Source organism: Rissa tridactyla, chromosome 2 (assembly GCF_028500815.1).
Source record: "Rissa tridactyla isolate bRisTri1 chromosome 2, bRisTri1.patW.cur.20221130, whole genome shotgun sequence".
NCBI lineage: Eukaryota > Metazoa > Chordata > Aves > Charadriiformes > Laridae > Rissa > Rissa tridactyla.
In genome coordinates, this window is record NC_071467.1 from 22,270,675 (window position 1) to 22,297,665 (window position 26,991).

Here is a 26,991-nt window from a genome sequence, read left to right on the forward strand (position 1 = left end):
AAGTTATGCTCATGGAACTTTTAACAGAAAAAGATGAAATCTTACTTACTTAAATGACAGTGTATATAATTTTAGTTTCTGAATTACAAGTTTGCAGAAAAACAAAACATTGCAAGAGGAGGAAAATAGTAGATAAGTAAGCAATTCAGCAGAATCTTAGTAAGTAAGTGTTGCATTATCTACACAATTCAAATGAAACCAACTCTGTGGAAGAAACAAATGTAAATGAAACAGAATGTTTCCACAGAATAGAATTTTACTATTTCAAAAATATTCAAGAGAAATGGAGTCTTTTGTTTAAAAAAAAGGAATGCAAAGACAATCTGCTTATTTTGGGTAGAGATCCTGGTTCTTCATTTGTTATAGTGTGATACCAGCATTTTTATACCAAATTACTAATCAGTAACAACCACAGGCTGACAGAGCTTCTGTTGACCATTGAGCATAATCTTAGTATGCTCAAAACAATTTAAAGATGTATAAAGGAATGTTAAAGAGCCACCCAGTGGCATCACTGTATCACATTCTAATGACACACAACTTCGAGAATGATTTCAGGATTCTTGGACCAAGTACATGATTAGTCTCAATTAGGGCTGGGTTCTTAATATATGACTTGGGCAGCAGCTGGTTTCACCAACCGTCCTGTAACGCCACAATTTACGATGTAAAATAATAAGGAACTAAGTGCCAAAGCTGAGGTGGAAGAGTAAGAAATTGAAAAATGAGAGGAAGACAACCGCCCAGAATTAAAATATTTTCAAACAAAATAGAGTTATCTATTATACACACACAGGCTTGATTCTCTTCCACTTTAACACGGGATAAATCAAGAGCAATTCATTATCCACTGAATGCTAAAAAGCATTCATTTTGACTGACATTTGTCTTAAAATTCCCATAATTTTAACGCAAAAATTGTCTAGGAATAAAATTTCAGAATCCCAATAGTCATAGATGGAAGCTTCTATACATTGCAGATATTGTACAATCTCAACTTTTATTTATGGAATGGAGATGGGAATATTAGATTCCAGTGTACTATATAAATCTGGTTTAAACTCTAAATCTCAGTTCTAAGTCATAATCTAATAGTAAAGTCGGGCTTTGCACAGGGCCTCTGCAGGGCCTCTGAGCTCTGTATTTTCATTCTTGACAGCAATAATGGCAGTAGCACTAATACAAGAGAGACCTGTCAGCTAAATCTTGCAGCACTTTGTGGGAAATCTGGAAAGAAGAGGATGAGAGGAAGAGGGAAGGGAATGAGGCTAAACTGTAATGTTATCTAGAAATCCTCTGGTTTCTGATTTTTGTATTCAAGCTCTCCATCTTTACTGCCTACAAACAACATGAATGTAATGCCTTCACCAAAACTTTTAGGAGAAATTAAAATCAAGAAAATTGAATGAAAAAGAAAAAAATGGTGTTTTATAGGGAGAAACAAAATGAAGAAGACAGCAGCAGAAGAAAAATCGTAAAATAAAATATAGCTAGTTTTTCTTGTCACAATTTTCCTCAACTATTATAGGCCCCAAAGCAGTACTTGCCAATTTGTCATTAAGATGCAGTGATTTTTTAAGTACCTGGTTTTAAAAGCTCTTAAGATGCATTTTTCCCTTGAAAAAAAACATTGTAAACTGGAAAATTATATTTTTCTTTTTTCAGTAACAGAAGTAACGCATAAGTGGTTTTGCAGTAAAACACTGTAACATTTGCTTAAAGAAAGAAATAATCTTTTGCTGAAATCATAACATTCTGCGAATCCACTTGCCATTCTTCAGTAATGTAACAAAGGAGATGTTTTTTGCCAAAAGGGAAGTTTTGTCAATTTTTGTTATGAAATCATCACATAGGTTTTTTTTTTCCCCAGATATTCTGTCAAATTTCAGGAAATTACAAGTGATGAAATAACAGCTCTTGAGCATAAATTAGAAATGTCACAATTATTTGTGAAAATATTATTTCCTATCTGTGATCATTTGGCAAAGTGAAACTTAGGTTTCCAATTGCTCATGGTCTGCAGAACCAAGCATTCTGAAATATGCAGCTGACGGGGAAGTATAACACATAAGCCCTCCATGTGAGTATTTTGTAGCAAAATAAGCAAAATCGGTTGCATATTGTAGTCTCAAGAGAAAAACAAGACGGCAAAATTTAGAAAAAAAATTATTCAATTCCCATAAAAGCTTATTAAAAGAAAATGTAACTTTTTTTTTTTTTTTTTTTGAAACTGCCTTTAACAAGTAAGTGAATTCAGTTACACACAAAAGGAGGGAATCCTGAGGGCAATGGAAAGTTCATAATGCAGAAGATCAGCTTTGGTTGTATTATGCATGGAGCTGACATGCAGAAAGAGTGTCCAGGGTTACTGGCTGCCGCAGGCTAATTTCGATGTAACTAAAGCCAGATGCAGCCGTGATCTGGATGGGAATAGGAAAGGTTGAGAGAGTGTCACGGCACCCCCCATTCACATGGTCCAGTGTGCACACATGTTGCACCAAGTGGTGAAAATGCAGGGCTATCACCACCTCCGCTTTGCTGGCAAGTCTATACTTCGCTGAAACCTATGTGGGGCCGTTTAGCAGGAGCAGAAAGTACTTCCAGAGTTCAGTAACTGCCTGGGTGCATTAGGAAGCTTCAGCTCCTAACATGATTTTCCCAACCAAGGCAGAACATCAGTCCTATAGTAAGGACTCCACTGTAATCAGGTGGTGTTTATGGAGCGCGTGTAGACAAATCAGAACTACCCTGAATCTAACTACTACTATCAATAGTGGTGAAAGTGTAGGAGCACACTGGTAGCACAAGGCTGACCGAAGCCTTGTGTTATTCAAGTCTTTAGCTAGAACATAGCCCAACACATTGTCAGGACTGTAGAGACTGACACTAGAAAAGCTGAAGCTACTTCTGATATAATTTCATGTACTGCCACGATGTACCAAAAGTGTATGTAACCAAACTGTGGCTAGGCAAAAGTGTGTTCATTTGTACACTTCTGCCTTAACTTCCTTCCAGAATTTTGCTTCTAGACAGTAGCTGTGACTCCAACAGAAACAGCCAATGAACTCAAACTTCAGCCATAGGAACAAAAAAATTAAGAAACACTGATGGAGGAACACCAAACGCACTGGGATAATTACACTGTAGGCAACATCTCAGAGTTTTGCTATTTTGAACAACTCTCTAACATTAAAAAACCCATGGCCTGAAGGTTAGCTCAGTGGGATTCTCATCAGCACAGGGAAATTCCTGGCTCACAAAGAGCCGGCCTTCTTCAGCTTTCTTCCCATTTCTTCCCATTTCTTCCCATTTCTCCCCATTTCTCACCCTAATTTGACTTCCTTAAAAAAGCAACGGAAATACATAGTTTCCATTTCCTAGTGTCTAATTTGAAATCCCCAAAATACATCAAAATTTTGATCCAACTCTATGGTACATATTTACTTAAACACAATAGATCAAAGAACTTAAGGGCAAAAATATGAAAACATTTTGAATAAGTCACCCTACCTGTATCCCCATTCTCTGGATCTGTTTTCTTTTCTTCTATAAACAAATGAAAGCAATATGTAAAACAAAAAGAGGGGGAGAGAGAAAATGCAGAAATAATAATAAAAGTAATATAAATCATGCATTAAAAAGGAAAAAATGAATAAAACCCACCAAATTAATTTAAATTGATGAGTTTAGTCAACCAACTAGGTATGGTGCTCTACATCCAGAGGCATGTTCACTGCATGCTAGTGTATACGTTTGTGCAAACCTATTGAAGACTTACTGGAGGGAACCCATGGGGTTTTTGTGCACTTCCAGAATCATTAACACACACAACACAAAAAAGAGCAAGGCAGGTGTCAGACAGAGTTACTTTACAGTATCCTTGAATAGGATGACCCGGAAATAAAAGTAAAAAATTTGCTTGTGCTGTATGTTTTATGCAGTGCACACACAATATGCAGTCAAATGGTTCAAGCATAGAAACCGAATGTGTCAGAATGGTTTTCAGTGATCACTTTAAATCTTCATTGGTTTAATCAATTCTCATAGCTTCTACAGCTTAAAAGGTTTAATAATGATATTACTGTAGCTTGTCTTAGAATTAAAAAATGATGAAGAACAAAAGACAGTAACAACAATACTCAGAACCCAGTTCGTGCACATAAATCCAGCTAGCTGATGCCAACAAATATTCTGAATGCATACCAAAGGTTGTAAATGGCTCAGGGCATTCCTCTGTCACAAAGAAATGAAAATACGTTGGATCCCTATCAAATCGTTTGTCAGCTCATAAATACTGCACTCTGAAATCCAAGTTTGGTAATTAATGTGAAAGAATTTTAAGTCAAATGAAATTTACTTTAATTAGAAATATATTAACTTTTACACGGACTCTCTGTTTCTTTTTCCTAGTGTAAGCCAAAATGATGTTAAATTCAATTAAAACAATCCCATGAATATGGAGCAACAACCCCCAAGCTACAAACCAAAAATAGCGTGTATTAATAGAGTTAAATATTTTTCAAAAATTATCAGTTATTGATGGTTGCTCACAAAATTATGATCTACTTTATAGTACACAGACTGAAGAGAGAAACAGAGCTGTTATATTTTAAGGAAATACCATTTTGTTGATGGGTATCAAAGCAGAGGATGAAGTCATACTTAAAGAGAAATCATACTGGGGCAAGGTAGAAGTGAAAGAAAGAAAAATATGTTCCCACAGAGACCATAAATAATGTGCCACACTTTGATAGGATCTGGCATCCCATCCTGTGTGGGATCAAGGTTGTTCTGCTGGCAACTCCTAGTGGAACTATTAGGCAAATTAATGGGAAACAGATACGGCAAGTCATAAGTCTACACTTTTGGAAATCAGTGCATACCAAATGGGTTCTTGACACTTCTCCCATTCCCTGATCTTTCCTGCCCCATATTGTACACAGTTTCTAAATAAGCATTCTTCTGCTTTTAGCCTTTGGGTAGCCTTGCCTTTATTATCTATGTGGGTTGTGGATATTGCTAGGAAAACAGCAGAAAGAGGGAGATAGTTGTGTTTGCTTTTCAAGCTTTCAATTTTTTATTGTTTTTAAATTGCTGTCACCGATATAAAAACTACAAATACAATACTGTCTTCCACTGACTCATTACTTTCTAAAGCAGAAAGTATGATAGCAATAGCATTGATTCAACACAATGCAAAATAGATGAAAGTGAAGTAAGAGGCATTAAAATATCCTTGAGTTTTGAGCACAGACAGAATGATGACATTTCTAAGTTATTTCATATGCACGGTGAAAAGAAATCCTTACTTTGCCTGAAATATAGTCTTAACATAGAAATCTAATACTATATAGGATAATTCCTTTTTTAAGCTGTCTAGAAGTCCATTCATTCATATGTCTGGGCCATAGTGCTATTCAACCATGAGCCTTTTAATACAGACATTGTCAAAATAGGAGAAGCTTGAAACCTACCCAACTTTCACTTGTTCCTGCTCCATGTTTAAAAAGTATATGGAAAAATATTTCCAAATTGGCTTATAGAAAAGAATACCATAGTATTAACAAGCATAAAATTCTATCAGATTCTTGAATTTAGAAGTGTAATTGAAGTGCTGTGACATTTATTACAAATCTCTACAACAAATAAATCCTGTAGATTTTTACAAGAAAGGTCAGCACAGTGGATTCTACTCTCCAAACTGAGGTTTCAGTTGTATTGTGAAGAGCTGTCTGAAGAAGTACTAGAAGGGACAGAAGATTGAATTGAGAAAGAGCTCACTTAGGCAGGAAGCAGCAGAACTGAACAATATCAGTATTGTCCATTGACCAAAAAAAACCAATGCTAATTTCTCAACACCAAAGATCTTCACAGCAGCTATGGGCATAGTTATTGCCTCTTAAAAGAATTCAGAGCAGGTTCACAATGTTGCTTTTGGTTTCCTGAGTTATTAGGTGCTCAAATGAAAAAGCTATAAAGAGCCTTATGTCCTGAAAATGCTGAAAACTGTTAAATCACTATAAGATGATTTGAAAACACCTCAAACTGAGTAACAGAAAATGACAAAGTCATAAGTCACTCCTAAAAATCTTCGTGTCTTTCTGCTCACATGATCTCTTCAGTATCATCACATCACTAAATATTTTTCTACACCACTTGAATTAACCGTAGTTTACAAAGTGAAAAGCATATAGTGTGTCACGTGGTGTAATTATCACAATTTAAGACCTAAAGTTTGTCAGAATTAAACAGTTTGGAGGAAAAAATCGGTGCTTACACGAACGCAACATTTCTGTACATTATGGAAAATAACTATATGTTTTCAGCTTAATCAGAATGCAGATATATTGAAGAATACTGATGAAATACAGAGATGAAATATAGGGATAGAGAAATGCTGAAAGATCCTCTCTCAAAACCTTCTTCCACCATCACAGTTGACATTGCTATTATAATGACCATTGACATTTCATGAAATAGTAGACACAGCCATGTTTCCCTGGTCCCATGAGGGTCTGTTCTTTCTAACAGGTACTAATATATCCAATAGGTATCTAACAATCTAACACGTATCTAGAAGATAAAATGATCAGAAAAGAATTCTAATCAAGAGGCTCTTACAGGAGCAGACTTAACAAGAACTAAAACTGATCTAGAATGGTCTCGATCGGCTATATTTTCTTGGAAATGCCTTAACTCAATGAGCTCTGCTGTTCTGATGGGAACCTGAAGGTTCCACAGCCAAAGCACCCCAGCAAGCTTGGCCCACCACACCCCAAGAAGTACCACGGAGCAGGGACCCCAAGTCCCTTGGAGCAGAACATGGCCATCTCTGTACATGTCTGAATAGAGTAACAGTTCCACAGAAGCAGCAGGACAGAAGACTTCTCCCTAGCCATGCATACTGATGGCACTGTTGAACAATTGCTCAAAAACTGCTGGCTTTCTTAAGAGGATAAAGGGGAGCTTGACTTTGCAGCCTTAAGGTTACAACTGGGAGGTGCTGGGCTCAATAGCTTTTCTCCCAGGGTTTCATCCTTTTCTCACAGCTGACTGCCCCAAACTTCAGGCTAGAGCCTGGTTCTCTCTTGAACTGTCTCCCCTGCAATGATTTTTAGCTGTGCAGTTCAACAGGTTGGTTCAGGATAGTACTTTCCCCTGGGATTCAGAAGAAAGAGATTTGCATCAGCCCAAGCTGCGGCCTAAAATAAACCTAGACTTCCTTGCTTTGAATGAAAGAAATTGCAGCCTCCAGCACTGGAGGATGTGCATCCTATTACAACAGAAAGACATGGAACTCCTTGTTTGTCTCTGAGTTTAGGCATAAGATGTAATAATGACACAAAATTTTTTAAGCTTCTATTTTTCGTATTTGCAGACACTTAAAATCATCAATATGACTTGCAATTGTATTTACAGAGGGGATAAATTAGCTTTTTAAGTGCTTTATTGAAAACTGAGTCTGAGTAGTGTAAACTATTAAATAACTTTTATTTTAAAATATTTTATTTTGAAAATCAAATGTATACATAGGACCCTACCTTTTTATAAGTACTTTTAAAAATGCTAGCCGAATTTGTTACCAGAGATTTCTCTTGAAGCGCTATTTATAAGAATATAGGAAAATCAATTTTATACTGAAAAAAATATCTGAAACAATATTCTTATAAGAAAAAAAGGCAAAGGAAACAGATTGTCTCCTAAAAGCATAGTCTCGAACTTATTTGCTTTGAACATCAAAACTTTTGAGTTAAAGGTCTTGCACGCAAAGAATTACATTTCCTCCCATTTCCAGAGCCGTTCAATTCCAATTCCATCTATAATAAATTAGCTCTAAATTTTGTCATTCTGGCTGTCTACAGAGTGAAAAATACAACTGCCTAACTGCTACAGGTCTAGCAAAATATCAGGTGAGGTGTGATATAAACGGCCACTGAACTTCGCTCCAGGGTTTTATGTCCGATGCATGGCAAATACAAAAAAGTTCTTGTTGCAGCAAGCAAGGCCTTTCCAAGGAGTCTGTGAGCCACGTCACAGTCTGAATGAAAAGAATAGGGCTGACACCTACAGAAATGTGGAACAAGAAAAAAACCAGTCGTTTAAGTGTTTTTATATTACTGTTTAAATGAGATTGAAGTGTCAATTACTGTCCTTAAAAGGGAATGCTAAAATGAAGACAATTTCAGCTAGCCAGTTTCCCAGTGGGGGAGCCTTTGCATTCCTGTTTTCTATTTGAGAATTGCTTGATGGTTTTGTTGGGCGTTTTTTCTTCTTGGCTTCAAACTTGACACACTAAACAAAGATTGAAACCCGGGGACATTTCTCACCAATTAAACAAATTTTTATCACAATGCTTAAACCATGTTAACAATGTTACTTTGGATTATTTGCGGAATACATGGCACTGCTTAGTAAAAGAACTGAATAAGCTGGTGTGGTGATCTAGGCTAGAAAGTTAAAGAATCTCTAGAATCACGGATCATAAATGGACAGGGTCAGCTCAGGTCTTCATCACTAGGGATAGAGCAGTGCAGCTGGTAAAAGACAAAGGTCTTTTGAAGCAAGCTGGGAATTTCTATTTTGCATGTTTATTGAAGTAATGATTCAGGTTATGACCAGGTTTTTTTTATGGTGTGTGGATCCTTTTCCAAAGTGATTTCTGTAGGGTACTCTGTGACATTTTTCCTTGCTGCCTCATACAAAGGTGTACACACATTTTGGTGGCCTTTGAAAAATACTGAGTGCCCACATGGAAAAAAGAAAGGAAAAAGGAGTAAGACAAGTATTATCTAAAACACCCCATTTCGCTTCTCCAAAGAATTCTGTCACATCCTCCCTATATGAATGATATGCAATAGGATTTTGAAAATGTAGAAGAAAAATATCTGAAGGGTCAGCAGGCCCTTACATTCTGTACTCATAAAAATCCATTCAGATCAGCCATGCTATAAACTCTACATTGTCTTCATGAAAGCCTGAGCACAGTCTTATTGTTAAGCTCTCCAAATCCTGTTTGCCAAGCATGCAAGCTCCTCAGAGTTCCCACCACTGGTATACTCCACAGTATAACCACAGAATATTTCACATTCTGATATAGCCACTTCAAAACATAGGCACAAACACTTGATGATAACTGTGTCTCTGCTTCCAGAAAAGCGAACAGCTATTAATAGAGATTCTTCAGCCATCCTAAGAATGCAAGACATCTTCATTAGCATCTCAATAACCAGAAATATGGTCAAAGATTTAACCAAAGAACACAAAAACAACAGTGGTGTAGACACCTGCATGTAAGACTCAGGAGAATTAAGAATTGAACTACCAAACCTTTATTGCTAAAACTTATATACGTAATGCTGTTTTGTCATTTAATTACATAATATGATATTTTTACTATTTTTAGTTCAGCAGACTGAAGATCAGCCTTTATTTAAGTGGTTCATTACATTTGGCTCTTTTAGGGGCTCGATTTGGAGGCCTTTGCTTTCTGGTTCTAACTGTAATCAAAATGAAAAATAAGGACAAAGAGCCTCCCAGCCATCCAATATGATACATTTATTAGTACCTTTAAACTGAATTTGGAGTTTACCTATCCCTTTGTTTTTTGTTGACCAAACAAAGATTTAGAATCTTTAAATGTCTCAGTCACAGTCTAAGGCATCAGGTTTTAAACACGCCTGTCAAACTAAGTATCACAGAAGCCTTCAGAGATGCACAAGTCATATAATCATATTTGTGCTAAAATGTTACAAATTCCATCCAGAAATTTCTTTTCAACATCAGAAAGACGGAAACAAAACAAAGCACCATCCTGGTCTTTAAAGGAAAGTGTGTCACAGAACACTGACCATAACAGTAACTCAAAAATAGAGTGATGCCACGTTCTGTTATAAAGGGCAAGTATATCACAATAGATTCACTCTTGGAAGGCTTGAAAAACCTCTCATGATACCGTAAGACAAGAACAAATCCAAATAACTGTGCTCCTTATCTTCTACTGCAGCTGATCTCTTAAACACTCCCAATCATACAAATATTTTGCCCTCACTTTCTTCAACAATTTATTTGCCAGACCCTTCTACTGTTTGGCCCTCCACTGTCCAGGGCTACGAGCTATTGCAATTTGGTCACCCATTTTTAATAGGTTTTTTTCGATTTTGGTAGGCTTCACTCCCAGCAATCGTGTTAATACAAACATAATTTTCCATAAAAAATAGGAAACACAGAAAAAAAACATATTTCAAAGTCCTTGTCTATTTGAATTTCATTTAGCAAAAACTCTAATCCATCTTTGTGTGCTCTTAACATGACAGTTTTGCTCCAGATGTTGCAGAGAAGAGATGGAATCTCTATTTGCCTGCCTTTCATGGCCCTTTAGAAGTGAAGCCATCCCCACTACTCCATCTTCTAACTTCCATCCACCTCCTTAGAAAGCAGCAATGACTGGGCATCGCTACTCCATCCCTTCTCATCCTGGAATAAATTTAGAATCAATTAGCCAGCACCATTTCTGCCACATATACGCTGCCTGGCATTTAAAAACTGTCATGGATCAGCCTTTCCATAGTTTTGGTGATCAATTTTTGGGTATAGTTATTTGAGCCAGCTCACATCTAGGCCCAGATTAATTATACTGAAGGCTGAAGAATGTTTTCTGCATCCCATATGTTTGAAGACCACAGTAAGTACTACTTGAAATTGCAAGTAGTTGTTGGTATAATGGTAACTGGTTGGTCTGAAACATCTTACTGATCAAAAGAAAGAGGTCTGCTTCATCACTAAGGTTCTTTGGCAGGCAGGGGCTTACTTCCATTGCTCATACTGAATACACAGGGAGGTGAACAGGCATATGTCTCCCTAACAGTTTTCACAACACTTATTTCCTATGAAACATACTAAATTATTTCCAAAATGTGATTTTAGAAACAAATTGTGAAAACTCTCCATCACAAAGCTCCTCCTTCACCCAAGGAAAAGAGTGTTTAGTCATTAAGAATGCTATCAAGATGCACTGCTGTCAGATAACAAAATTTATATAAAAACATTATTGCTTTCTGAACTTGCTTTTGCACTTAAAATATACAGCGTAGCTTTGCGTGCACTCTCATAGGACTTTTCAATTAAAAAAAAATCTAGATATTTTTCAGGGAATAAAATTTTCTCATTTTTGCAATTAGAGATTCTAATGTCCAGAGAGAGGAAATGGTAATATTTTTCTTTCAATAAAATATTCATATATTCAGATATTTAGCTTTCAGAACACCTCTTGGTCTAATAACACCTGAAATCAACAGCTAATCCTTTAATTCACGTGAGTGTTTGGTAGCATGGTAGATACTGTGAAAAGTATTTTGTAATGAAGCCTGTAAATGGATAATCCTAGTTCCATGCTTTTTAAAGTAAATTTTAAAACAATGGGAAAACATCTCCTTCTAAAGCTATACCTTTGAAGTGCCACCCTTGCTTTTAACTGGGTGCACAGCTGCCTAAAGTGCCTCGTACTGAAACGTGTGAGCTATTTTGTCATTGAGGACGTGTAGGAGTACCCATTCCAAATGTACATCTGAAAATACGTTACTACGTACAAAACAAACTAATTGCTCCTGAGTTTAAGGGCAGTAATAACAACTTTTGCAACTGCACTGCTTTTGCATTTCTGTTAGACAGTTAAATTTATCAGTGCCTAACACATTTGTTTAACACTGTTGGTGAGCTAAACAGTGTTTTGCAAAAGTGCATCTGAGTTAGAAAGTCAAAAAAAGTTAATAATACATAGGTACTGCTGTCTCACATATGTTCAAGAAACACAGGTGATGAAAATATATGTCTTTCTGAGACACTAGATATCATTTTAAGGTCTGGTTTCTTCCAAAACCAAGAATCAAATAGGCTGATTCAATATTTTGATTCAATATATTCAATATTTTGATTCAATATATTCAATAACTCAGAGGAAGGTTCTTGAATAAAAAGGTCCACACGTTTCCATTTTGCTTATTATCAGCAAATAAGAAATAGGTCATCAGTTCCTCTAATTTCATTTTTGTAATGAAAAAGATTCAGAATCACAGCACAGGAACTGGGAATGGATCTTAAGCAGAAGGTGTGTAAACTCAGTCTTTCTATAGCATAATTCATTAATTTCTAACAGTGGTGATTTACAGAAGATGGAATTCAGATCACAATTACCAGTTGTCTTCTCTATCCATACTCAACCTTTTTTACCCGGTAATTTAAGCGATTTCTATCTTGAGATTTGTTTAGTATGAAAACCACAGCAAGTAACATCTGCAGGACTCCATAAAGATAATCTCTGACTCAAGGGGATTAGGACAAGGGTAGTAACAAAGGTAAAACTGAATTCTGAAGGAGCCAGCCATGGGAGAGAAAAGACAAAAATGTTTGACAAATTTCACTGAAATTTAACGGACCAGTCAATGTATTCAAAAATTGCTTCAGATTTAGAAGCTAAATGGCATGCAAGTGACTTCTCTAATTTGTTGGGATAATAGCAGAGGCATAGGAAATTAATTAGCATTTTGACATAATAATTGCAAAATTTAAATTTTATAAGTGAATTTAATTAACTTAAATATGGGGAATTTCATTGTTGTTCTGACATACCAGAACTGAACAAGCAAGGAAGTGTGAACACCTGCTGCATTTTTAGAGCTAGGATGCCTTGCTAGACATTAGCTCTCTGCCAGTATATTGAAAATTCAATAAAATTAAAAGAAAAAAAATCAATAAAATTCAAAAAAAGATTAAAATTTTATATGAAAGATAAAACCACAAGTAGTGCGCAATATGAAAGAAAAGCCATGAACAATACAGCTAAGTTAGAGCTCCTTCGATGTTTTGACTTCTCCCTCTCTCTTGTTATCATAACCTTATGTTTTACACTTTTTGGCATGAGGGAATAGCTTTTGATTACTAACAACTCTACTTCTAATCAAAATAGTTTTTATTCAATGAACCTAAGTTTGTCATTCCAGCGCATGAAATTTAACTTCCTAAAATTATTCCGTTCTCAAATTGTATCCTCCCCAGCACGAAAAATAACCAGTTATATCAGAGTTTCCATAATTTTTGTAGCAGTTTTCCAATGCAAAGATAAAACAAATTATAGATTGTTTTCATGTGCTCTTTGGAAGCTTAAAGGCTAATTTACAGCTAATGGAGATGGGAAATAAACACTGATACGACAGAAATTGAATCAGCTTAAAGTCTTAAGGTATAGCACATGCATCATCAGTTACCTTTTAAGACTTACTTTTTGTAGAGTACATAGTTTATAGGTAATAAAAATTACAGAAGCATCTTACTTAAATTCTTACAGTTTGCCAATATTTAAATATATTGAAGGAGAAGAAAGTGAAAAGTATGTGAGGTGAGCTGTGACAAAATCTATAGGGAAAGGTAAAATGAAAAAAATAACACAGAGAAAAGCAGTAGAAGAGACAGACCTGAGTTTCTTCTCCTTGATGATTCCGCTTCTTCTGTGATCACATCGTGTAATGGACAGACATAGACAAAGGAGATGGGCGTGAGAGGATGTATTCAGAAGGTAAAAACTGACACTGAGGGAAAGGGCCAAAAATTGTTTTAGAGAGAAGTCTGCAGAGCAGAGTTAGTAAATGGGAAAAAAAAATAATACAGACACCAGAAGGAAAAAGAAAGCTGAGGAAGAAGTGGTTAAACTACTGTTGTTGAAAAAGAACAGTAAAGACAGGGTTAGTATAGGATCTGAGGAAATAACAGAAGTTATAATTGACAGCAAAGTCAATCCTTGTAATGAAGCTGAAGAAAAAGCTGGATAGTAAGAGGTATGTTAACTAGTACAAACACTTTTGTTCATAACTGTTCAACTTTTTGGAACATTGTCTACTTGAATGCAAGCATTATTTTCTCTTTCAAGTAACGAACATTAGTTTAACATCACCAATGGGAAGTGTTTTATTAGATTATTCAATTATTAAATTGTTGTAAATTATGCTGAACCCAACTTCGCATATCCAAAACAGAAAACAGAAAGGAAACAGATTTTTTCCAAAAGGATATACAAACTTAGTAATTTCAGAATCCACATAACACACTCTGGAAAGGACTGCATTATTGTAACACTCTGCCAAAGGCAATATTATCAAGACTAAAATACAGAACATGAGAAAAGAGAATGTAAAGCTATTAACTCTCATGGTCAATTCAGCTCTCATCTCACAAAAGTCTAAGTTACTGCAATTGCATGCAAGTTAAATGCCAAAGCAACTATCTCGTTACTTACTTTATTACTTCACATTCAAAAACACACTGACATTTCAGACATGGAGAACATCTGAGGGACAGTGTCATTCTCTGTACTGAAAATCTCTTTGTAGCAAAACAATGGGAGAAATTAATCTTGAAAAGTAACAATAATTACAAAGAACTATGAAGCTACCATCATTAGCAAAACAAATGCATTCTTCCAAAAATTGTCAGAATTAATAATAAAAAAAACAACTATAAACCCTGAGCTAATTTCAGCTTGCAGTTTGTTAATGAGTCATAAAGCATTGCTCATAATTCATTAACACTGCATATGCTAGATTAAGAATTTCATAAAAGTTCATACACCACAAAAATATGCTATAATTTTACCCACATTTTACAGTCATGATCAAGACACCACCAAAAAATGCAAAATTAGAATAAGCGATATAAATCAATAAAATGAAACAAAAGGCAACACTAAATTTCATCTGATAATCACTGTGTTCTATAGTTAATTTTATTCTATAGCTGGCAGATTATAATTTCCATCTACTGTCAAATGCCAAGACTGTAGCAAAATTTTGTTGTAAACACATGCAGCTTGTAACATGTACATTCAGAATGCATTTTTAGGCAATTAAGTTTGCTTACAGAATGAACACGTAAGTGCTGCATATGAGTTATGCAATATGAAAGCGTAACAGCTGGCAATTTTGACAAAGGATGCTATGTATTTACATGTTAAAAAAAAAGTAATGGCATATAAATATCTTTTTATCTGGGCAAGTACAATGAATCCATAGGATGAAATACAAATAAGTAAACACAAAGATCTACTTCTCCTTGGTGTATTATATCTTGTATTAATATAGTGCAGCTGTAATTGCTATAACCGTTAAATTAATAAATCATTATTACCACCACCAAAAACCCAGCTAAAGTATTTAAATTTTTCTAAAAATGTTCTCTACTATATATCTATAGCCCTGAAGCAAGCACTTCTACCATGTCAAAAACAGTCTTTAAAAAGTCTCTATCATGACCCTTTTATACTTAATTTATTATTTTTAATATCTACAAGAATGCATAGCTTTGGGAAATATACTTCAATAAGATAAATCTTTTTCAAGAAATTTTCAAAGGATCTTGGAATCACATTATTTCCAAATTAGGAATATGCCCGGTATGGTAATGCAAGGCATTCCAGCAGTGCCAGTGGGGCTCAGCATGGACACAACTGAATACCAAGGAAGCTCCCTTTCAATATTTTAGAACCAAATGACCGGTATTTGGCTGCGTATCAACCACATGTACCAACGCTATCTAAAAATCACATTTTTAAAACTCTTCATGCAAAGTATGTGTTCTTAAAAAAATGTTTACACATCAAAGTGGCAAAAATAATTTTTAATTACAAATATTTTTCAGCTTTAAATTTGAACTGATCAAATATACTAGAAGAATAATTCTAATAGAAGCTGTAGAGGAAAATAAAAGATAACAGGTATCTTCTCACTGGGGATATCTGTTCAGCTGATATCTCATCTCTTGAGATAATTTGCTTGTAATATTTTTGTATTAATTGTTGCAAATATTAATGAAGTAGTAGAAATTGAAATTGTGGCATGGTAATGCACCAATTTCTTTCACAATTAACGCTGATAAGAAGAAAGTACTAATAGACTGATTAATTTAGACACAATAGCACTTATGTGAATCAATCTCCTCCTGATTAAGAAGCCATGCCATAAATTCCAAATGACAGTTTGAAAATTCTGTCTCTGGAGCTTGTAATCCACTAAAACAGATCTTTGTTGATAGAAATACATTAAAATCTGAGAACAAAGTCATGGAATAAAACTCTATTAAATTTGCATCATGTCAATAGGCAATCTTCATTTGCATTGCTATTGCTTTTTTGTGGAACTAGCATTTATTTGGATCAATTGTTCATCTTGACATACAAGAGTGATATGTATAAAGGTTTTACACACAGATTTAGAAACAAATTAGATTCTCAATGAATAAACTTATAAAGTAAATGAAAACCAGGTATTGTACTGAAGTCTGAATAAAACAAAATAAGTACGATCTACTTTATCATGCTCTGATACAGAACTTTTTATTGTAAGTAACGTCACTTATTAAAGAGAAGTATTTAGGAACTTAGTGTTCAAAAAAACATGCTTGAAACCTTACACAGCAAACATGCCCATCTGAAATTCTAAAAGCAGCATTGGACCAAGAGATGTAAGTTAATTACTCTGTCGGGTTTTTTTTCCTCAAGGCTTTTCTTAATTTCAATTTTTTTTCCCCCTTAAAAATAAAGACCTTTCACTGCATACATGGTCTCAGAAATTTCTGTGACTTCCAGATTTGGAAAGCTTCATTTCTGTACATTCTTCAGAAAGTAAGATGTGCAATAGCACAATCAAAAAGGCACAACCTTAAAACATGGAGGAGGCTTTAAGATAGAAACGTTCCATGGAGTCTGTATGTTCCATAAATATATGTCATTAGTCTGGATGTGATCAGACCTGAAGAAAGATATAATGCATCTTACTCTCAGGAAAGTTATTCCCTGACACCATTCAAACTCTGCAACGCTAAGGATGCAGATAAAAGAGTAAGAGTAGATAGCAGAATAGTTAAGAGCAGAAATGTTTGTTAAAAGAAGTAAAGCAAAAGGCTATTTGACTACATTGAGGTGTGAATAAAATCCGTTTTCCTTAATCATCTTTAATACCATTAAGCCACATTTCCCAGTTACCCTTTGTATTGATACAGATCCAGTTCCACACATCTTAATTTTTTTAATGAGGAAATTCCCTACTAATAAAGGCAAGTTCTTTATCTTAAAGTGTAAATCCATACACACAAAATCACAGCTGTATACTGGAAAGATGCTGACATTTTTCCTCAGAAATATAAGCAGAGGGCTAACTAGGATAAAGAAAATACAGAAAGCAATGCAGTTAATTTTGCAATTACATAATATATGCTATATATAATATACGCTATCTAAAGACAGTAAGAAAATGTAGGTTATACCCAAAGATCAGGATAACAGAGAAGAAAGTAGAAAAAATATATAAGAAGAAATCTTAAATATTCTCAGTAGCATGAACTCTATAAATCCAATGAAACCATACAGAATGCATTGCTTTTTCACAAGTCTCAAGAGATAAACTAATTGAGGAATTCGGAGAGAGGACTTTTATGATTTGTTTCTCTGAATAAAGTTCACATTATAATTTCATAAAGGGAAAAAAAGGCAAAATAGTAACATTTCAAAATACTAATGCACTATAATTACACATAGTATTTGAAATATCATAAATCCTGAAAAGATAATAGATCTCACTAATAAGTTAGACAATTAAGGTAGTCTAACATCAATACTACATCAGAAAAGGTACCTAACAGCATAGATACAAATACACCTTCTATTTTCAATAAAGGATAGATGAGCTATCCTAAATCAGATATCTCCCTATTCCAAATCTATTCTAATCCTAGTGATGTCAAGAGGTTTCACCACCTGCAGAATCAGATTGTCCAGGAGACCACAGAGTTAAGACCACCGGAATGGTTTCCAAAACACAAAAATGCAGTAAAATGTTATATACAAAAAGCTATGTGGTTTCTTTGACATTTTCAGGACACCTCACTATTTGTGATCCATCGTAAATTACAATTATACCCCGACTTCATGGAGTTTAGCTAGGACACTGAAGTGCAATATCACTCTGGGATTAGTGCTCTAATCACTCTGAGACTGCAATTCCCAACCACGGAGTCCCCATTTCTCTCTTGAATCCAATTCTTTGTTGCTTTGGTACAGACTAGGAATATTGTCTTTTGAAGTGGTATAGGAAAAGATGAAAGCAAATTTTAAAAAAAGCAAATACATTAGAGGACTATCTGCTTTAAATACACCACTTAGTAAGCGCAAGAGTCATTCCTGGAAAGTGTGCAAAAACTAATTTTTTTCAAGAAAACAGTCATGCCATGTATTCAATCTGCATTACTTCTCACTTGTCACAGGTTAAATAGTCCTCATAGATGCAACATGCAGCTCTTTTTTGTAAATTTTACCCACTTCATTGCTTTTCAGATCCCATAGCATCTTCATAAGATCCTTTTCTGCACCTTCTTCCCCAGCCCTACCACAGCAAATTGAAACTCACATCAGGGCCGTGGACTTTTTCTTATTCCCTTTCCCAATCCACTTATTCTGAAAACTGTTTTACTGACCAGTCATTTTTCCTATTCAGCAACCATAGACTAGTCTCTGACTCCACTCTACTTTCCTTTTCGTAAGCTGATAATTCTATACCAGCCTTCTTCTTTGACGATAATTTTTGATCTACCCAATGCTCATGTTGTAATTTGTACGAAGTACTAGTGTGCTCTCCTCTCTCTCTCTGTCCCATCATTACTTATTCTTTTCCAGCCTCATGCATTCCCCATTTCTAGCCATATCTCCCTTTTTATAATTTTCAGTCTAACGTAGTTTCAATTCTGACCACAAACTTCTTTTAAAATAGCTATCACTTTGTTTTGAATTATTTTTGACTACTGGTTTACTACTTCAACTGATTCCATGGCAATAAATAAACTACAAAATTATAGTCACAGTAAAATTACTTCTGAATGGCTTTTTCAATGTACAGTCAAGGAATACTTCCACGCAGGAGAGAGACATAAGTGTTCCATGGATAAAACAAGCCATGATTCCTTCAAATTGAAAAGCCAACCAGTATATATAAAGACTTACCATTTGTAAGCATGCATTAACTTTGTATTTTCTGATGTGTTTAACCCACCATTCTTATGATTCCTCCAAAACTTTAGTACTGTGTTAAAGAAATATGCCCTTCTCACAAATAATTACAAGGACACTACATTTTTACTTCATTCCATTCCAAGATGTATAAATCTATTTCAACTATTCTGTGTCCTTTTGGTTAATCATATTAAAATATGTCAGCACTTTCCCATGGTTCTGTTCTTCAACTGTTGCTTTGAAATTAAAAGTGTCTGTGGTAAAGGTGGGACATTTGATGACACTGCAATCTTCTCAACAGGCAATGATAATGAAACTGCTGCAGGAGGGTTTCCAGATAATAGCTATCAAATCTACTGTCTCCAAGTAGGAAAAATAGGGAAAAAACAATAGTGTTTCCCTTGCTATCTCGTGAAGGTAGTTTCTTCATTACCTGTATCATCTCTGGATAGAGACGCAGTTTGCTAGACTGCATTCAGCTTCCAAAACTTCGGGTAGTGAGACTGATTGAACACTTCAAAAACAATTGACGGGCAACAGAAATGAGAATCACTGCCTCGGTACCCTAAACTATGTGCATTCTCCCTTTAAGTAACCCTGATGGGTTCAAGAGACTACTGATGATACTAGATGAAAATAATTTTGTTCTAAGAAAAACAGTAATTGCCTAACCTTATCTCTGTCAGTAGAGGACATTCCTACCCAGAGACTGCATCTTTAGCAACCTTTTCTCCTAAGGCATCACGTATAAAAATGCAAAACTATGTGAAAATGTTTGCATGCTGTGCTTTTTTTTTTTCTTCACTGACCAAGGAAATGGGATTAGACAACTAGAGCTTTATTCGCTTTCTTTCATATGCCGTCTGTTACAGCTCAGAGGCAGGGGTGCTGAAAGCAGAAATGCTTCACAATATTAGATAGGAACAAATAACTCTTCCACATGCTCTTTGATTTGGTGGTGTCCTGAGAATGCAACGTTCTCTGACAGAGTGCTGATGTCGGCTAAAAGAAGGGCACACACATTCAAGACGTGGCTTGAATTTGGATTTACGCTTACCTATGGTTCTGCAGTTTTACCCTTCCAACCCTTCAAAATCTTTGCGTAACTACAGTTGACTCTTTGTAATATGGTGAACAATAATTTTGCAAATTGCCTCAAAACTTAAAGATTACAGACACTGTTAGGAAAACATGTTGATTTCTGATATTCAGGAACAGGAATTTTATCAGCATCTTCTATTGAAAAGCCTGAAACATAAGAACCATTTTACTACTTTATTTAATGACTTTAAATTGTCCTCCAACAAATTTGCTAATCTCATTTCTATTCATGCATATTTCTTGCATAATGAGGCTTCCCATGATACAGTATTACTGCTATTTTTTCTGCTTTTTGGAACTATTTTTATTATCCATTTATGTTTTTATCTACAATTTGCTCGCGCTCTTAGTTCTTCACTTAAAGTATTTATGTAATCAATATCTACTTTTTCTCACAGATTTTCTTAGCTATAATACGGCCATGGCTATTTCCATGTGACTGGTTAGGTTAAATTCTTAACAGACAAACTGAACCTAAAAACAGGACAAGTTTCTGTAACAGGCTACGCTATAGGAGAAAAAAATCTTTGTACGAAAAGGCAATCAAAACAGGGCAACAGCAATATGAGGTGCCCATATTCCTCCTTGCTTCTCTCTGCAGATTGCCAACTGCAGCCAGGCACTAAATTGTATTAGTATCACCTTGCTGTTTTCTGTGCAAACAGAATATTTAAAGCATTCTCAGATGAAAGAAAGCACAGTCTTGTGCAGAGGGTAAATCCCATGTTGGAAAGCCTCAAGAAACTCGAAGCTTCCTCAGGTAGATTCTGTGAGGCTACATCCCTGGTCGCGCGTGGTCACAGATACAATAGATGTCAGCTTCCAGGGGGGAGTACAGTATTGTGGTACTTCCCAGACGTCGCGACTGCTATGCCTTGAAAATGAACTAAGTGTTTGTAATGATACGGGGATGTCTACAGGGGACAGTAGCGTGCCACGCACAGCAGATAATGCAACTCCTGGAAGCTGCGTTGATTTGTAACGCTGGTACTCCTCCACTTCCACCACTTTAGCACATAGGGCTTTTTGTCAAACAGAGAGAATCAGTTTGTAAAAGCAGCCTAGCAATATACGTATGCACTATGTGGTACCCATTGTAAAGTGTTCAGAACCACCTCAGACATTTCTGCCTCACGTATCTTTGTCCCATGCGAACATTGTCCTAGGGAAGACATTACTGATAATGTAAATCAGAGCAGAATTTATGCTCTTATCAGGCATCAGCCCTCACGGAAAGACCTAGAACTGTAGAGTGCAGAACACAATTTTTACTCAACTTTGTATCTATTCTAGACTTTGGCAATTGTGACTGTGGCTTTCCAAATCAATTCTGTGTATTCCCTGCAGCACTGGAGATCAGTGGTACTGTTCCAGAGGGAGAAACAGGTAAAAATCAGGGACTTTTTAATGTCCTTTTTTTTTTTCTGATGTCTATTCTGGGATTTTTGTCTTACAATTACAAGATTTCACTCATGTTCCAAAATCTAGAATGCCCCACGAGCAGGCGTATAACAAAATATGCCTCCCATTTCCAAAAAAATTCCTAAAATTTCTAAACAAGTATTCCTAATAACGATGAATGTGCCATCTGCTTAGACCACAGTTCTAAGCCCACTGCAGTTGTGAGGAGGAGATAATGTTCTTACCTAGCTACCATGTAAGGGAAAAGTCTGGGCAGGGGCATTAGTCTGCAGAACTTGCCCTGGAAAGGCATCAGGGAAGATCTGTAGACATTGTATTTTGAATCTGTCATGCAATAGTTAAAACACTCAGTTGGAAAAGAAGATTCATTTTATTCTGATCCTGACTCTTATGACAAGTACTTTTTTTATGCTGTAACTTCCTCAAATGCATTAAAAATTAAGGGAACAGAAAATGCAACTGCAGGTCTGGCCTTTTGCTGCTAGTTTCCCTAACTCCTAGGTTACAGTCAATCCAGATTTTGCTGCTCTTCTTCAGTTCTGCACTTTCAGATCTACTATAGTTGAGCTTCAACAGAAAACACAGAAATAATCAGCATGTAGGTGAGCCTTAAACTCGGAGGTGGCAAAATTGGACAATCTTGTAAACTTTAACTTGTGTAATCGGGAAAAGTATTATCAGCATAAGTGAGGTAACTGGTGTGCCCAACAGAGAGAGATTTGTAGTCCAAAACTGAACCTAAGTATTCTTGTAACTGAAAAATTCCCATTCACTTGAGTAGACGTGGATCAACCTTTAAATACAGGATGAAACCTGCAATTTAAAGATTTCTTTTTCCTCTGCTCTCCTCTCCCCTCCTTCTCTACTCCTTACAGTGTGCTTATCACCATAACATCACAGTGCCTTTTGCAGCTGCATAAATTAATGTGATTAGGACCTTTTATTCTGTTTCAGAGGAGACAACAATATAATTATTATAATAATCATTATAATAATTATCAATAGGTTTACTTTTTATTGCTATGCATTTCTAGGAACAAAGATAAGAGTTGAAGAACTGAACTTTATGTTTGGGGTGCAAGAAAGTTTGTGATAGTTTTTAGTTTCAGAAGAAATCCATTCATGCACAGGATAGAGGGAGGAACAGCTCTCTTAGATTTGAGAATTCAAGCCATATGGAGATGGTTGCAAGAAGGTTTCAGATTCAAGTCTTTAGAAGATGACTTTTCCCACCATACATGCAACAGATACCTTGGTTTGGTCAACTAAATAAGAATCAGCGTAACTCATACTTGGGTTCACACATCGATGAATCATAACAAAATTCAAAACTAAAAAGCAAGCTAAGTCTAATATTGTGCCAGAACACTTCTTTTCTAATGCATGTGCATTCTAACACAATTGTTTACAAAAGCAAATCTATTTTGGCTATTCTAAAACAGATCTATGTAATCTAAATGGTCTCTACATACTAAAAATTTCACACCAAAGTGAAAAAAATAAGGTACATCAAGCACACACGCATTACAAAAGCATGAAATGTGTTTTAATAGTCTCATGCTTTCATGTGGTTTTCCAAACCCTGACAAACCTGTCTCAGAATGGTGTTTCTTTTTCGGCAATGGTTTGTCATCAGTTATTGTACCATTCACCTTTTTCTGCTGGTCCTCCCATGTAACTTCTAGCATAAACCAAAAAAAATCAGAAATATTATGTAGCTTACATTATAAGACACCTAATATCATTTGGGACAACTTGATCTAAACAAATGTACTACTATTAACATGGCAAAAATTTAGATTAGTTCTTTAATTTAGTGGCCTGTGGTGGAGAGAATTAGTAAACATCCTAAACATGGATCAGGACATACTATACAAAAGCTAGTATCTATGCAATTTGTCAAATATTCTGCTCTCTTCAATATTTAACAATCGGAATAAAATCCCAACAAGTTATTTACACAATAATTTCTTCCATTTTTAGAAGTTAGTACTTTATAATCTGCAACTTCTTACAACATCTTTGTGTTCCTGTGAATTAAAAGGGAAATTAAAAATATTTTGGTAAAAAATAGCTTTGCAACATTATAATTAAAAAAACCCCACAAACACACCGACAAAAACTGCACCAGCAATCATGTATGTTTACTTTAAATTGACAAAGTATTTGTAACAACAAGATGTTAAGCCCAAACTCGGTTGGATTTACTTTCTAAATCTGGGATTTGATTAGAATTCAGTTTTTATTTTAGGCAGATTAAGTTACTCAATAAAAACTCTCTTGCTAATTATGGATCCCGTGCCATGAAACTAGCATTTCTGACCTAATCGCTTAGAAAAAGAGATATGAATAGGAGCACGTACACTCTCTTCCAGACAGAGACTGCATTCTCTAGACTTGCAAGACGTGTCTTTTCAAGGTTGTCAGATATTTTTGGTCTACACTTTAATTCTCCATCCTCTGACCATTAAACTGGGTGGTCAGTATTATACTATAGGTTTCAAACCTTTTGGTATCTCATGCCAAAACCAAATCTAGACCAATTAACTAGAAAGACTTAATACCATAAACTCCGTTTTTGCTTTGGGCTGTTAAGAATCTGCTTATTTTGCTGATCCTGCAAAGCGCAAAGCTTCTCACAGCCATAATACAGATATAATAATTTTTATGGTCACAGGCACAGCCAGTGATGGAGAAGAACATGATAGATATGGAATACATCTTCAATTCAAAATAAATAGACATAAAGTGATATTACGCTATGACTTTTTTTTTTTCTTCTTAAATGAGACTGATGGATATCTGGCATTCAAAATGTAAACATGTAAAAATTATATTTGTAGACTTTCTGCACCCTTATTTTTGGCTGTTGTGGTTCTATGACAGGCTGCTGTCCTATAAAAGGTGGCTTTGATTTTTGAAAATTATGGAGTTGTAGGCTTCAAGTAATACATCAATAAAATTGTCAGTACAATGATTCAATGACATCACAGATACACATGCTGAAACAGAAGCTGTCATCTTTTAAGTACCATGTGTAGCAAGTACTAAATAAGAAATTTCAGAAGGAACATTCTCTTTCCAAACTGTAGAAATAAAATCTTATGTTTCTTCCTAACAAAAATGTGAGTATTTCTTTTTCTCTATGAAAATACACCATTAGCAGTAAAATATTTACTGATCCCATCTATGCTTTCTTTTGCTTGGATGAGTCCAGAAGTGTCTTCTTAACTAACACCCAAAAAATTTTCAATGACCTTAGTAAAACTACCTTTGAATTTAAGGAATAGTCAGTGCTAGGAAAAAAAAACAACATTAGACAATCATTTAGATCAAATAGTGGAGATACTTAAGAATTAGATAAAAAGTAGGCAGAGAATAATCTCAAACACAGGATTTTGTCAGGATATATAACAAATAGTCTGAATACTGCAGAATATCAAGAGGCCCAGAGTGATTTCCATGCTAGCTTTACGGCAGTTTTAGAAGACAGGACGTTCTTGGTCAGAGCTCCTTCTCAGAACTCCTGATTTGGTTCTGAACCTAAGAACGGTAGTTTGCTCAGTCACCAAAATCACTTATCATACCATAGTTCCCTACCAAAAGAAAAGCTTTCCTAAGCCTTGCTAATTTTTGAGAGCTGAGTATCTAGAAAAGAGTTAACCCACTCGGAAGCACTCTAAAAATGCTTCTATAATAACAGTTGAATTGACAAGCATGATGAAATAAATATCAAATAAAACTAAAAGTCTTTGAATAAATATTTTTGCCATGCATCAACCTTAAAAAAGAAAAAAAACCCAAACAAACAAAAAACCTATCATAACAAGCAATACAGGCTACTTTTTCATGTATATACCAAAAGTGATAGTATAAGCATGCAAACACCTTCAGAAAAGGTTCCAATGACCATCCTTCTATAGCTTTAGCTATTCTTACAGCATGTCACCATTAAATTCAAATGGCAACTTAATTTTATCAGCAGTTAAGTACAACTCTGAAATGGAGTATATGCAGATTGGAGGTACTCCAGATCAGGTGAAAACCTTCATTGACTTCTATAACATTGCAAGAGTTTGGCTAGTCATGGTTATTATGTCAACTGAGAAATAAAACTAGATATATCCATTAGATTTACTTCAACATTTAACCTTTTCTTCACCATTTTCTTGTTCAGTTTCCAACTCCACGCTTTACAAACCTAAGAAAATATGTTCTTAAATTAGAGCTTTCTTTTTGGGAACTAGCAAGAGATGTTGATGAATAGGAAACATGCTAAACGTCAGTGCTGCACACATCCTCTCTGGTTAGATAACGTGCATTATAGTCTCTAAAATCTCTTTTTTCCCCCCAAGGCAAAGGGCCACCATCTATCCCCTTGTTGGTTTTGTTTTACAAATAATGTAAATATCTGGAAAGAAACTATATAGTTTTCTAATTCACCATTCACCTCTTACCACTGTCACTTCCCATACAAACGAACTTCAATTTGTCTTCTGTTGTGATAATCAGAAATGCGTACAAAGAAAGGTGTGTAATTATTGAATATTTATACAAAAAGACCTCATGTAGATTATATAAAATATGAGATGGTTGAGTCAGAATAGTTTAGTTATCCAATGCCCCTTTGGGGCTAGCAGGATTTGACAGGTGCACTGATTCAGATTTTTCCCATCAGTATGAAAGGTGCAATCTTTAGATGTAGTTGTTTCATCAGATGCAGTTGTTGAATCTACAGCCTGGGCACTGCCCAGCACAGTGAGTTATGTAGCTGGGCTCTCCCCGCTGCATGGCAGGATGACACCTGGTTGTGTGCCATTCCTTCTTGGGAATGATACTCACTTGTGCTGCCTGGGAGAGGGGAGTGATGCACTCCAGTATATCCAATGTTAAGTATAACCTCAGCATTTCTTACATTTTTGTTTAGAACATAAAATATGAAAAATATTAAAAACATTAAAATAACATATGATAAGAATAGTTGCATATCTCCAGCTTTTCTGAATTTCTAAAGATGCCAAGTTAGTACCAGGAATGTTGCAGTTGAACTGGAATGATGCAGAAAACTGCAGAAGTACAAGACAATGCAGCAAAACACCAGATGCTAATGATGAGGAGTTTTCTTATGCAAATACCACCCCCCTCCTTTTTTTTATCCACATGAGAGACAGTAATAGCCATTTTCACTATCACCCTTTGCTTCAAACATTTCTATATACTTTCTCTTTTACTTGAATTTGTCTTTTTTTTATTAAATCGACTCAGCTTTTATATTCTTTTCAGCAACTAAAATTTCTGTGAACCAATTTTTATCCGTGCATTTCTAGTTTTAGACTTTTAATTAGGTTATCATAAAGTCTTCACTTTTTCATTAGGACATACTTAATTTAGTCATCTTTTCCTGCAAATGAAAAATCCTCAGAACT

The 26,991-nt window shown here is 35.3% G+C and overlaps 1 protein-coding gene across 3 annotated transcripts in view; it reads right to left on the reverse strand.

The window, feature by feature from the left end:
• The window catches only part of RIMS2 (regulating synaptic membrane exocytosis 2), a 490,283-nt gene that overhangs the window by 103,361 nt on the left and 359,931 nt on the right, over positions 1-26,991 (reverse strand). For all 3 annotated transcript variants that reach the window (XM_054192248.1, XM_054192250.1, XM_054192247.1), the window contains 3 exons: positions 23,157-23,246; positions 13,467-13,499; positions 3,511-3,546 (listed from right to left, as the gene is read on the reverse strand). In XM_054192248.1, the coding sequence (XP_054048223.1) occupies positions 3,511-3,546; positions 13,467-13,499; positions 23,157-23,246 (159 nt within the window). The remainder of the gene's footprint in view (positions 1-3,510; positions 3,547-13,466; positions 13,500-23,156; positions 23,247-26,991) is intronic.